Below are 11,839 nucleotides of genomic sequence, written 5' to 3' on the forward strand. Positions count from 1 at the left end.
AAGTAGGGCTTAGAATAAAAACCTGTCCTCTTACCTGGAGCTGAATGAGGTGCTTTTTGCTTCCAGAATAGGTAGGGAGATGTGCCCTCATTGAGGATGCTTCAGATTTTGCCTCTTTCAGGCCCAAGGAGTAATCCTCTCTGCCACTAACTCTTTCCTCACAGGAAGCAAGGGAGGATTCAGCAACTTATGCAAACTACTCCCAGGCATCTCAGGAACTTGTCGCACCAGAAAGTGGCAGGGAGGAAGTGATAGCTGAAATTTCAATATCATTAATGGGATGGTTAAAACACTCTCTGGGATTGTACTCCTCGTGCTGAGCAAGGAGCTCACTGCTTGTAAAAGCATCTGTTCCTGCTGTGACCCTCAGCCCTGCTCGGGCCATGATGCCCGAGTACATGAGGAGATGCTCATTAGTGAGCCAAGCAGAGCAGCGAACCCCTTGGTGTGCTTCTCTAGCTTGTGTTTGCTGCCGTGTCCATGTTTCTTTGGGATGCTGCTGTAGCTGGTTGTTTTTACAGCTGGTAGGTTTGATCTCAACTCAGCCTGTGAGTTGTTACGTGGTGGATGGGACTCGATCATGGCTGTATAGTTTCCTCACCCTGTGCTCTTTGCAAATGAGGTTTTGCAGCGCTCTAGCAGCTGCTTTTAACTTTCCCCTCAGAAAACCTCTTCTTGATGCCATTTAAAAGCTTATGAATTAGGTGCCAGGAGGCAACGCGCAGGGAGAGGTTGGATATTTACTGTGGGCCTTTCTGGGTAGGAGACTGGGAATCACCTTCAGTCAACTTGTGAATGCGAAGCAGTTTGGAAGTGGTGGCCTGGGAAAGAGCTGGCTCCATGCAGTCATTTATGGGTCTATTCTGATGAGTCATAAGAGAGGCAGTTTGGAAAGGACAGAGAATAAACAGATATAAATAGATAGATCCCATAAAGTGGCTCCTTGATGAACCGTAGATGCCGTGCTCTGTTAAAACAAGCTCCAGAGATGCTCTGGAGATGATCCCAGGCTCATCACTGGCTGGGCAGGAAACTTCCTGTGGGTTAAAGATTTCTGCAACAAGTGCTGTGTTGGCTGTGCCGCTGAGAGAGGGCAAGATGGGCTTTGCCAAGCTAAGGAATCATCCTTGCTCACCAAACAGGAGTGGAATGTGCTGCCATTCTTGTCATAGCACTGATTTTTAAGCCAGAATGCAGAATGAGGAATTTCCTTCATGGTCTCTTTGCCACTTGTTGCAGTGGAGACTCTCGTGTTAGGGGTCTTTTTCCCACCTCTCCAGGCAGCAATTTCCCTGCTGATCGAGGTGTGCAAGTAGGCAGCTGCCTCTGCTGCCCCTTGCAGCTGCACCTCTTCCAGCCTGGCGAGGATGCGTGGCCTCCATGAGCTCCAGCATCCAGCTTGGCACAAGGAGAAGGGGTCCAAAAGTCTCAGTTTGAGGGAGCTGAAGCAGATCAAAGAAGTCAAATGCTTTGGCAGCATGAGCTCCATCCCTCTGCCTTGGACTGGGAGCCAGCATCAGGACAGAGCTGGGGGAAATGCAGGCAGGAGTCTCAGATGCAGCTGGTTTGCTTGAGATGCCTGTGCTGACCCTGTGCATTGCGTCAGGCTGGTGCCAGACAGGAGCCGAAGGAGGCGGCGAGCTGAGATGAAGTCCGGGAAAGCTGAGCGCTATTAGCACAGGCGACAGGCAGCTTCGTGTGCCCAGAGAAATAACCTGGTGCTTCCTTGATCCCTTGTGATTCAGCCCAGCCTCGGTGAAGTGACATGGTCTCCAGCCCTGAGCCAGCAGCTTCTCCTGGCCACGAGCCTGGCTTTTCCCCACTCTGTCACCAAAGGGGATGGCACAGCCGAGAAAGCACCTCCAGCCATTCCAGTCTCACGGAGACCTCTGAAAAGTAGCAACACTCCTGCCAGGTGGAAAAGTGCTTCGTGTCTGTGCCGGCCCTGATTAGTGAAATTATGGTTGCCATGGAGGCCGAATACCTGCTCGGAGAGAGCCTGCCTCCCCCTGGCCCTGGAGCAGGCCTGGAGGAGACATGTGGTGCTGTGGAGACCAATTTTGCTGTTCCCAGGCAGGATGATTGGATTCATCTTGCTGAACATCACAATGATCCTTTTATTTTTCCATTTCTCCTCTCAGCCCTATTTGGAAGAAAAGATGTTTCTTTCTCCCTATGAGATGGGATTTAGGCTCAGAAGGGTCTGCAGAGCAGCCACGGTGAGCAGTGATCCTCTGTGTGCATCCACACTCAGAGCATTCCGGGATACCAGCCTGGATCCCTGTGCAGCACAAGGTTGTGGTTAGACATACTGCCTTCATCCTCCCAGGATAACTGTGTCCATTAGCAATGGAGATGCTCCTGGCTGTCTCCTTTGCTGGGCATTTGAGCCCTGGAAAGAGTGCTGGCAAATTATGCCAAACTCAGGGGAAAAAAAAAAAAATCCTTGGAGATCTAGAAAGAGCTTCTGTGAGAAGTGGAGATGTGTTGCCTGCTGATGGCAGCTCTTGGAGATTCCCTCCTGCTGCGCTCATGGGACAGGATATGGGTAACCCTGGAAAACACCTTGGAGTGGTAGCAGGGTCTGGGGAAACACTGCCCAGGGAGCCCTGTGAGCCTGGTGCTGCTGGTGTGCCGTGAGGCTGTCCCTGGGCAGGGACATCTCCCCTTGCAAAATTCCCCTGCAGACTCCTAGGTGCAAATTGCATCCTGCTTTGGCTCTGCTCTGCCAGGAGGGAAGGAGGCTCCTTAGCACCTAGAGGAAATCACCAGAGAAAACTCAGGCAAAGGAGATTATATACACATATAATTTTCCCTGAGGGCACTGATTCAGTCAGCCTAAGTCATCTTGGCCACAGTTTTCTTTCATCCTTGTGGCTGTTGTCCAGCGATGCACTAGAGCTGCTTTTTGGGCACCAGATCTAAAATGATCTGGCTGTATAAACACATCCCAGCAGCTCCAGTTATCTCTGAAGCTGCTGGGGTAGTTCTGTGTGGGCAGCTGTGCAGGGCTGCGGGGCTGGGATGCCCCTGCTCTCCCCTCTCTTCTTGCTCCTCCAGGCAGAGGCAAAGCGGGGGGATTTTGGGGCATTGCTGGGGCCTGGCTCCTCTGGGCAGCTGATGAGCAGCTCTATATGTGGCTTTTTGGCCTGAACACCTGCTGATGACACTGGGGCAAACAGAATATTTTATGGAAGCTGCTAAATAGCAGCTTTCCAGGGGCAGGAGTTGTCATACCTGGACACAGACCTTCCTGCACCTGATGTGCTGCTCCTGCTGAATCCATAAGTTGGAGGAAAAACAAAACTGACTGAACACATGTTGTGGCAGGGCAAAAGTGAGTTAGAAGGGAACTGGGAAAGGATGCAGAGGGGCACAGGCTGCTGCACTAAATGACCCTGCTCTTTGCTGGGATACACTCCATCTCAAGAAGGGGCACAAGCCTCTGGTTGTGGACTGGTGAGACCCAGTGACATCTCTGCAGTGAAAGTTTTGCCTGACAGTTTGCTGTGGCAGTAGCCTGCGGATAGGCTGCTGGTCCCATTGCTTCTGTGGGGATGAGGAGGTGCCCTAGGGTGTCCACTTCAGGTGACTTTGTGATGCAGAGCACTGGAGGCACCAGCCTTGCCTCGGTTTCCCTCTCTGGCACTGCAGTTTCAGCCTTCCAGTGCTCAGGAGCAGCTCATGTTAATTAAACTGCAAAGCCCTGTGCAGGCAAGGGAAGAAGTGGGAGTGGGCTGGGGTGCAGACAGGGCCATAAAAGGCTGTCTGGATCTGTCCTGCAATTTCCCTGAGTGATGCACCCTTGAAAAGAGCCGGCAGAGGCTGCGGGTGGTTATTAGGGCTGCAGCTCTCATCTTCAAAGCCAATGTTTGTCCTTTGTTTTGGCATCTTAATTCTTCTGATGATGATGCTGCAGACAAAGCTGGCCTCAACAAGCATGTCTAGGGATGAGGACGCCAGGAGGAATAATCTCACATTGTCCCGTGCTCCGTGGGGCTGGCTCGCAGGGATGGGTACGTGAAAGGGTAGGGGGAGGAGAATGGGGGAGATTCCCACCTTGCAGCAACAGAGCAAGAAATAGATGCTGGGGGAGCAAAATGGGAAGCGATGTGGAATGCCTGGGAAGTTATGTGCAGTTCCTGGGCAACCGCCAATCCTTTCCCAGAGAGACCTGACGGTGGGTATGGTGGGAGCAGGTGTTTTGCCTCCAGTTACAGGGGGCTGTTACAGCAGATGAAGGAAAAAGGGACATGGTGTGAGCAGGGTTGGGCAGGTTGAGCTCTCATGGTTCTGGTTCCCCGGCAAAGCTGGGGCTGGGAGCTGGACCCTGGGCGAGCGGGCAGAGGGTTTTGTCAGCACCAGCAGCAGGATCTGGTGACCTGGAGAGAGGGACAGTCCCACGGTTCAGCCGTGAGCCAAGCCAGCTCCGTCTGCACTTGCCATGTGTTGCGTTTGCTGTGTTTGGCTAGAAAAGGAGACTGAGAGGAACCAGATGATTAAGAAAGTCATTTCAGCTAGAGCTCAGTAGCATTTCCTCTGAACTACTTCAACTCAGACAGCCTCTAAACAGTCTTGTCCCCAGAGACATCCTCTCATTGACCCATCTTGAGGCTTTGTCCCCAGCAGGACAGGGGATGTAGGAGCAGAGCTCAGTTGGCTCCCACGGGGCTGTCCTTCAGGGTGTGCAGCCCTGGCATGCAGAGTGAGTTTGCTGGGCTGCATCCTTTGGCAGACGAGTGCTCCGCGTTGCTTCACTGGCATGGATGGATGCCCATTCCTGCAGTGAAGCTGGCACCACCTGGCAGGGCAAGAGGAAAAGGATGGGGAAGCACCTGGGGGCCGTGCCATGAGCGTGTGCTGCCATGCTGCATGTACGTCTGCTCATCAGGGATGCCAGAAAACCGGAGGCATGTGAGGGATGGAGAGGGGAGAGAAAGTATGGAGCTCTGCAGCCAAGGAAAATCCTGCTGGCCAAGTACGGCAGTTCAGCCTGTGGGCTGGGTCCAGAGCGGATGCTTTCCTACTCGCTCTCTGCCTGCTCAGATTTGGAAGAAACTGTGGCCTCTGAGAAAGCAACTCAGGCTGGGTGTCACAGCTGTGGTCAGCCCTGTCATTTAGGTGTCACCCAACATAGAGGAGCAGTTACAGGGCTGGCAGGGATCTGCAGGGATTCCCTTGTGCAGAGCAGGATCTGCTGGCACAGGAGTGCAGCACCTCCTGCATCCCAAAGGCACCACTGGGCTCCAAGGGCCCCGCAGGCACCACGGTCCTTGCCCAGGGATCTGGCAGCCGGAGATGCTCTCTGCAGGGTGACAGAAATCCCGTTTGGCCTCATATTGTTGGCTCTAAACATAAAAATCAATGTTTTGGTGCTGGGAAACTAGAGTGTTTCTGAGCGCAGGAGGGTGAGAGAAGGTCCCTGTGTCCCTGCTGTCACGGCACTGTCCATAACTCCCCGTCCTCTTTCCTGCTGGAGAGGGAGTTTTCTTTACCTTTTAAATCCTGTGGAAGTATGTGGCACCTCTCTCGGATGCTATTTCCAGCTTGTTTTCTTTCCCTGTGTAATGTGTTCCTTACACCCAATTACTCTCCTATTCTTTCAGCTTCAGTAGTTCCTCTTCTCTGCTGAGAGAGACTATTTCTCAGGAAAAGCCACTTCTCAGGGCGGCGCGGGGCATTTCTGAGTTCGCTCTGCTAATTCCCTGCTGTTTACAGTCCCTTATCTGTCACCAGAAGTGCAGGCAGGACCAGCTTCAGGCCACCATGCCTGCTCCAAACTTTCTTTAGGCTAAATCGCAATGCTCTGCCCTGACCTGGGCATGCTGCCATGTAGCCCTTAGAGGCTGGCACCAGTGTGTGGTGCCACTGATGGCAGGGACAGCTCTGCTGGCCACAGTGCAGCCTTTCTCCCCTGAGAATCATCACTGGGCTGGGGCAGAGCTGGGCACTGAGGGTCCCTCTGGAGGGCCATGGCCCACAGAGCCCAACCCAGGGGCTTTCAATCCTTTCAAGCTCTTTAGTGGATACCAGGAGAGGGGAAAAAGCCTCCAGAGTTTTGAGGCATTGACCCCCATGGTGTGTGCACCCCTCTCATGGACTGACACAAGTGCCACCTCTGTCCTCTGCTGTTGTCCCTGGGCTTTATTGCACTAGGCAGCAGCAAAAGGGGGGGTCCTCTTTCCTCTTCAAATGTGCTGGGACATGTGGTGGCTCCTGTGCAGGGGCTCCTATCCAGTGCCGGGCAGTGCCTGGTGGCATCGGGACCAGAATGTTTGCGTTGCCAGACGTCACTCCCAGGCCAAGCCCAGACATAGCGTCCAACAAGCCAAAAACTGCGGCTGCTCCCACCTGGACCCGCTCAGCTCTGCCCTCCAAGCTGCCGCCAGTCACCCGTGTCCCCACTTAACTGCTGCAGAAACCTCAGGCAAATATTTACTCCTCTTAAAAAGGGCTCTGTTTGCTTTCTTGGCAGCAGGGCTGAGCTCTGGCGGGCCAGGCACCTTTGCAGGAGGGGTGCGAGGCATCACTGCTCCTCACAGCGTCCTCGCTGCCCACAGTGCTGGTGTCAGAGCCTCCCTGGAAAGAGAGGACTCATTGCGGGCTGCGCTTGGCCCCTTGCTCCAGTGCTGAGCTCAGCTTGATGTCCTGCCATGGGCGAGTGAGCTCCATGCCTTGGTTTCCCCATGGGGCAAGAGGAGATGGGTGAGAGGTGCCACCAAGTGCCCTGATGTTGCAAGGGTGTTTGGGGGTGCAGGACTCTCGTGGCTGGAGATCCCTGGATCCAGGCTGCACTGGGCAGTGAGGTGAGCCTGGGTATGAGCACAGGAGCGAGGCAGCTGTGCCCCCATCTATCATCCATAAAGGATGCAGCTCTCCCTGCCCCTTCTCCAAGAGTCTTGTCCCATCCCACCAAGTTCTGCTTCAGTTCAGCTTCATCCTGCCCAAATCCACCAGGACCAGCGCACCCGAGAAGCATCGCTGGGGTGGCACAGCCTATTGCTGCTGCATCACCTGAGCCAGGTGCCAACAGCCCTCAGTCCCGCAACCGCACGGAGCTGCAGGTGTGAATCCGGAGCTGTGGGGTGTGCAGCTGTGCACAGGTGTGAATCTGGAGCTGTGGGGTGCACATGGGTGTGAATCCGGAGCCGTGGGGTGCGCACGGGTGTGAATGGGGAGCACGGCACGGCGGGCTCGCAGTGCCCTCTTGCGTCACGGGGACCGGCAGCGCGGCACCCAGCCTCCTCCCCCGGCTCAACTTGCCAGCCCAGCTCTGCCTGCTCACCCATGTGTGTTCCCTTCGGCACCTCCCTGCCGGCTCCGGCTCCCTCTCCAGCACTCGCAGCGATGGAGCCGTGGCCCCGGCTGCCTCCCCTCCACCGTCTCCTCCCCAACTCCTAGAGGAGGCTGGGGAGGGCTGGAGGACCCCAGCCCTTGCAGAGCAAGGTGAGTTGCTGCCTTGCAACCAACCCTCTGTCCTTAGTTCTTCCAAGGAGGAAAGCCCAGGGGACCCAAGCGTGGCTGGGCAGGAGCAGCGGCACTCACTGCATTGGCCGCCAGGACGCGGGGAGGAGGGATGGAGCCAGGGAGTGCGGTGCGGGACGTGCCGGGGATGTGCCGGCAGAGACGGCTGGGGAAGCTGCCGTGCATGGGAGCCGCGAGCGGGAGCCCACCTGCTTCTCCAGCTTGGAGTTGGGCTGCGAGTGGTAAAACGCATGTTTTGGGCAGGAGGAGCTGCCGCTGGAGCGGCTGTCAGAACAGCAGCGGGGCTGATCGATGGTTTATTCACCACGGAGGCCACGTAAATGGCAAATCTCTGCGTTGTAAAGGCTGCTGATGGGAAGGCGGACGCTGCCCTCCCCCGGGACTCTCCACGAGTCAATGGAGTTTATTACTTTAATGTATTTCCTCTCTCTCTCCCTCTCTGAGGAGCACCTTTTCAGCAGCGCTGCTTTCGGAGCGAGGAGCCAGCCTCTGGCAGAGGTAGGGTCTCAGCACCACCTTTTCCTTGCCTGCTTCTCCAAGGGTGGGAGAGGAAGCCCCCAAGACTCTTCTCGCTCACCTTGGAGCAGCTCCTCTCTTGGAGGATGAAGGGGAGACAGTGGATGGGGCAGGCGGTTTCTCAGACCAGCTCCAAGGGGAGAGCGGAGGCAGGATTTATTCTGCTAACATAGCAGAGCCTCCCTCACTCATTCCCTCCCATCCTGAGCCCATCCAGCAGGGGAGCACTGGAGTGACAGGACTTTGCCTGGAGCCTCCCAACAAGTCCTTCTCGGGGAGGAGCATCAATTTTCCCCACTGCTGTTTCACAGCTGCCCTGTTGGCCCCTCCGTATGGCTGGCGGTGTTGGAGCAGGGCTCGATCGTGCTGCACAGCTTGAAGCTTTGGGCTGTGTCCTGTCTTGCTTCGAGAGGGGGATGTCCCACCAAGGTCTCCCCCTCTTCAGGGTGAGCTAGCAGAGGTGGATGGAGGAGGTGCAGGACCAGGCTGGGAGCTTGGGAGCCTGGAGAGAAACATTGGGGAGCCTTTGAGGGACTCTCCTAAAAGAAAGGCTGGGCTGGAGCAGGGTGGGAGGCTCCTTGCGATGACCCACTGCCCAGAAGGCAGTTGAGAGCGCCCTGCATCAAAGGGGAGAGGGGCAGAGGGCTCGGTTGCAGCAGAGGGACTAGGAAAGCCCCCCATCACCCTGCCCCATCTCTCTGCAGCCATGAATCCCTACAGCAACTGCTCCAACCCCGAGTTCTCCCTGTCCCAGCAAGACTTCCCCACGGAGCCCATCAGCCCCGATGTCTGCAACAGGACTCACCCGGGGGCCTTGTTCGACCCCAAGGATGCCAACCTGACCGAGGAGCAGTTGCGACATAAGTACCTGGGGCCTCAGCGCTCCAGCTTCTTCGTCCCCGTCTGTGCCATCTACCTGCTGATCTTCGTGGTGGGGGCCGTGGGCAACACCCTCACCTGCATCGTCATCCTCCGGCACAGGTTCATGAGGACACCCACCAACTACTACCTGTTCAGCCTGGCTGTGTCCGACCTGCTCGTCCTGCTGCTGGGGATGCCGCTGGAGCTCTACGACATGTGGAGCAACTACCCTTTCCTCCTGGGCGCCAGCGGCTGCTATTTCAAGACGCTGCTCTTCGAGGCCGTCTGCTTCGCCTCCATCCTCAATGTCACAGCCCTAAGCGTGGAGCGCTACATCGCTGTGGTTCATCCACTCAAGGCCAAATATGTAGTGACTAGGAACCATGCCAAGAGGGTCATCATCACCATCTGGGTCATGTCGGTCATCTGCTCCATTCCCAATACCAGCCTCCATGGGCTGCAGCCTCTCTGTGTGCCGGGCCGGGGGCATGTGCCCGATTCGGAGATCTGCACCTTGGTGAAGCCACGCTTGATTTACAACCTCATCATCCAGATCACCACCATTCTCTTCTTCTTCTTGCCCATGGGGACTATCAGCATCCTGTACCTGCTCATTGGCCTGCAGCTCAAGAAGGAAAGGATGCTCCAGACCTTGCAAGCCAAGTCAGAGGGCAGTTGCAACTATCGCAACAGCGAGGGGCAGAAGAAAGTCAAGAGGAGGCAGGTCACGAAGATGCTGTGTGAGTCCCAGGCTGGGGATGGGAGAGCTGGTGGGTGTTTCCCAAAGCTGCCTTGGGAGGATGATGAGGGGGACCTGAGGTGCAGCTGGTCTGGAGCTACTGCGGATGGGCCTGCTGGGCGGGAATGGGACTGGTGTGCAGGATGTAGGAGTAAAGGCAGGTCTGATGGCTCCAGCCCAGCAATAGGGCTGGCTCGTGACAGTTCCCCCAGCTGCCAGATATCTCCTCCTCCAGGAACGTGCTGGATGAGAGCCTGGGAGCAAAGGGAAGGCGCAGGGCGGGCGGGAGGGATCCTACCCCCCTCTCCCCGGCTGCACCAGAGTCCTGGCATGTGCTGTGATGTGTATGAGGTGCATGGCCCAGCAAGGGGGCCAATTCCTACCCAGACCTACAGCTGCCATGACCAACTCTGGGCATTATGCAGTGACCCAAGGCTAGGAAGGAGCATCTCTCCTCACCTCCCTGCTCCCTTGCTCATCCCTCACTCCATGGTCTCCAGCAGCCTCTGGCCCCTTTCCCAGCAGCGGGAGCTGGCTGCCCCTGGGTCTTCGCTTTTCCTCGGCACGCTGACCTCCGCGTGCTCCCAGCCCCCGTGACGGCACAGCGGTGGCGGGGTGCCCAGACCGGCCTTCGGTGGGGCCAGGGCTGCTTCTCGGCCGTGTCTCAGACAGGCATAAACCTCCCTCTGGCCTCCCTTGGTGCTAGGGCTGGGAGGGGGGCAAAGCGGGACCTTTCCTCCAAGGGACATGGAACGGGATGGGTATGACAAGGGACCCCAGCCCCTGGACTACACATGCACCCACATCCCTGTGCTGGAACCCAAGGAGAGGGCTCAGATAGTTCTTGCTAGGTGGACTGTCTCATCAGCGATCCCTCGGAGCCATTCCTGGGCCAGGATGATGGTTACCTGATCAGTGGCAAGTGGTTCTGGGGCTGGTTCCTGTGCCCACACAGGGCATTGCTCCCCATGCAGGCAGCCCCAGGGCTCTGCACCCATGGGCTCCCCCTGCTAATGCCAGCCCTGACCATTGGCCGAGGCCATGGCAGAGCAGTGCCTGGAGCAGCACTGGCAGGAGGTGCATAGAGATATCCCACCCAGACATCATTGCCCCTCTGCCAGCCCCAGGCCTTGGCAGCACCTCAACAAGCTGGAGGAGGCATCAGCCAGGGGTCCCTTGACTCTTCCTACATCTCTCCCATGCCTTTTGGGTGTCCATTGCTGTGGTCAAGGCTGAGACTGGGCAGTACAACACCTAGGGCATCTTCTCTTTGAGAGGGGACCAGGGCTAGTGTCTTTGGGCTAACATGGGTCTCTAACATGGGTCCTTGCTTCATCCCGGGAACGGCTGTATTCCCCAGCACCCTCCTGTCTATCCACACCTTCCCCACAAATTCCTTGGACAAAAAGCCAAGGCCTGAGACATGGCTGAAGCTCATAACCCTGTGCTGGGTCCTGAGGAGGGGTGGGACCAGTGTTTGGGCCTGCAGGGCCAGCCCTGGGGGAGAGCAGCCCCATAACCCCAGTCTCTTGGCTCCCCACAGTCGTGCTTGTGGTGGTGTTCGGGATCTGCTGGGCGCCCTTCCACACCGACCGCCTCGTCTGGAGCTTCATCTCCAACTGGACCAGCCACATGCTCTTCATGTTCCAGTACATCCACATCATCTCGGGTGTCTTCTTCTACCTGAGCTCAGCAGCCAACCCCATCCTCTACAACCTGATGTCCACCCGCTTCCGGGAGATGTTCAAGGAGGTGATGTGTCCCGCTGGCCACCGCGCACCCGGCTCCCGGAAATACTCGCCCAGCGTCACCCGTGCCACCACGCGCAGCACCGAGTGCGAGCACATCCCTGGCGCCAACGGCCTGCCCCTCTCCGACGCCGAGGAGTTCGAGATGGAGGAGGTGGAGCGGGGTGAGGCTGGCGCCCATAAAACATCCCTCTGCTGAAGGCTGGGAGGACGTGGAGGGACCAGGACAGGCTTTGCCCATCACCAGCATCTGCACCTGGTCGGCACCACCATGGCTAGGCAGAGGGAGGACAGGGACAAGTGGGAGCTGTGGAGAGCCCCTGTCTCTCCATGCCATCTCAGTGGGATATGACAGCTGCTGGGTTGGTCTCCTTGGCCTGGTGGTGCTGGCTCTGCCTTGATGGTTATGTTGCATCTTCTGCTCTGGGCACTGCGAAGGGTGGGCAGCTCTCAGGACACTGGGTGGCTGCCTCCCTCACCAGGGATTTGC

General features: G+C 56.9%; 1 protein-coding gene across 1 annotated transcript; it reads left to right on the forward strand.

Annotated features, from left to right (window-relative positions):
* The first annotated feature begins 8,707 nt into the window (after nt 1-8,707).
* LOC148590890 (neuromedin-U receptor 1) lies at nt 8,708-11,615 on the forward strand. The gene is made up of 2 exons (XM_088538364.1): nt 8,708-9,602; nt 11,145-11,615. The coding sequence occupies exons 1-2, from the start codon at nt 8,708-8,710 to the stop codon at nt 11,546-11,548; spliced, it is 1,299 nt and encodes a 432-aa protein (XP_088394490.1). The 3' UTR covers nt 11,549-11,615.
* Nucleotides 11,616-11,839: the final 224 nt, after the last annotated feature.

The sequence above is a fragment of the Tinamus guttatus genome, unplaced genomic scaffold (assembly GCF_059628265.1).
Source record: "Tinamus guttatus ecotype Peru unplaced genomic scaffold, ASM5962826v1 Tinamus_guttatus_pri_ptg001044l, whole genome shotgun sequence".
NCBI lineage: Eukaryota > Metazoa > Chordata > Aves > Tinamiformes > Tinamidae > Tinamus > Tinamus guttatus.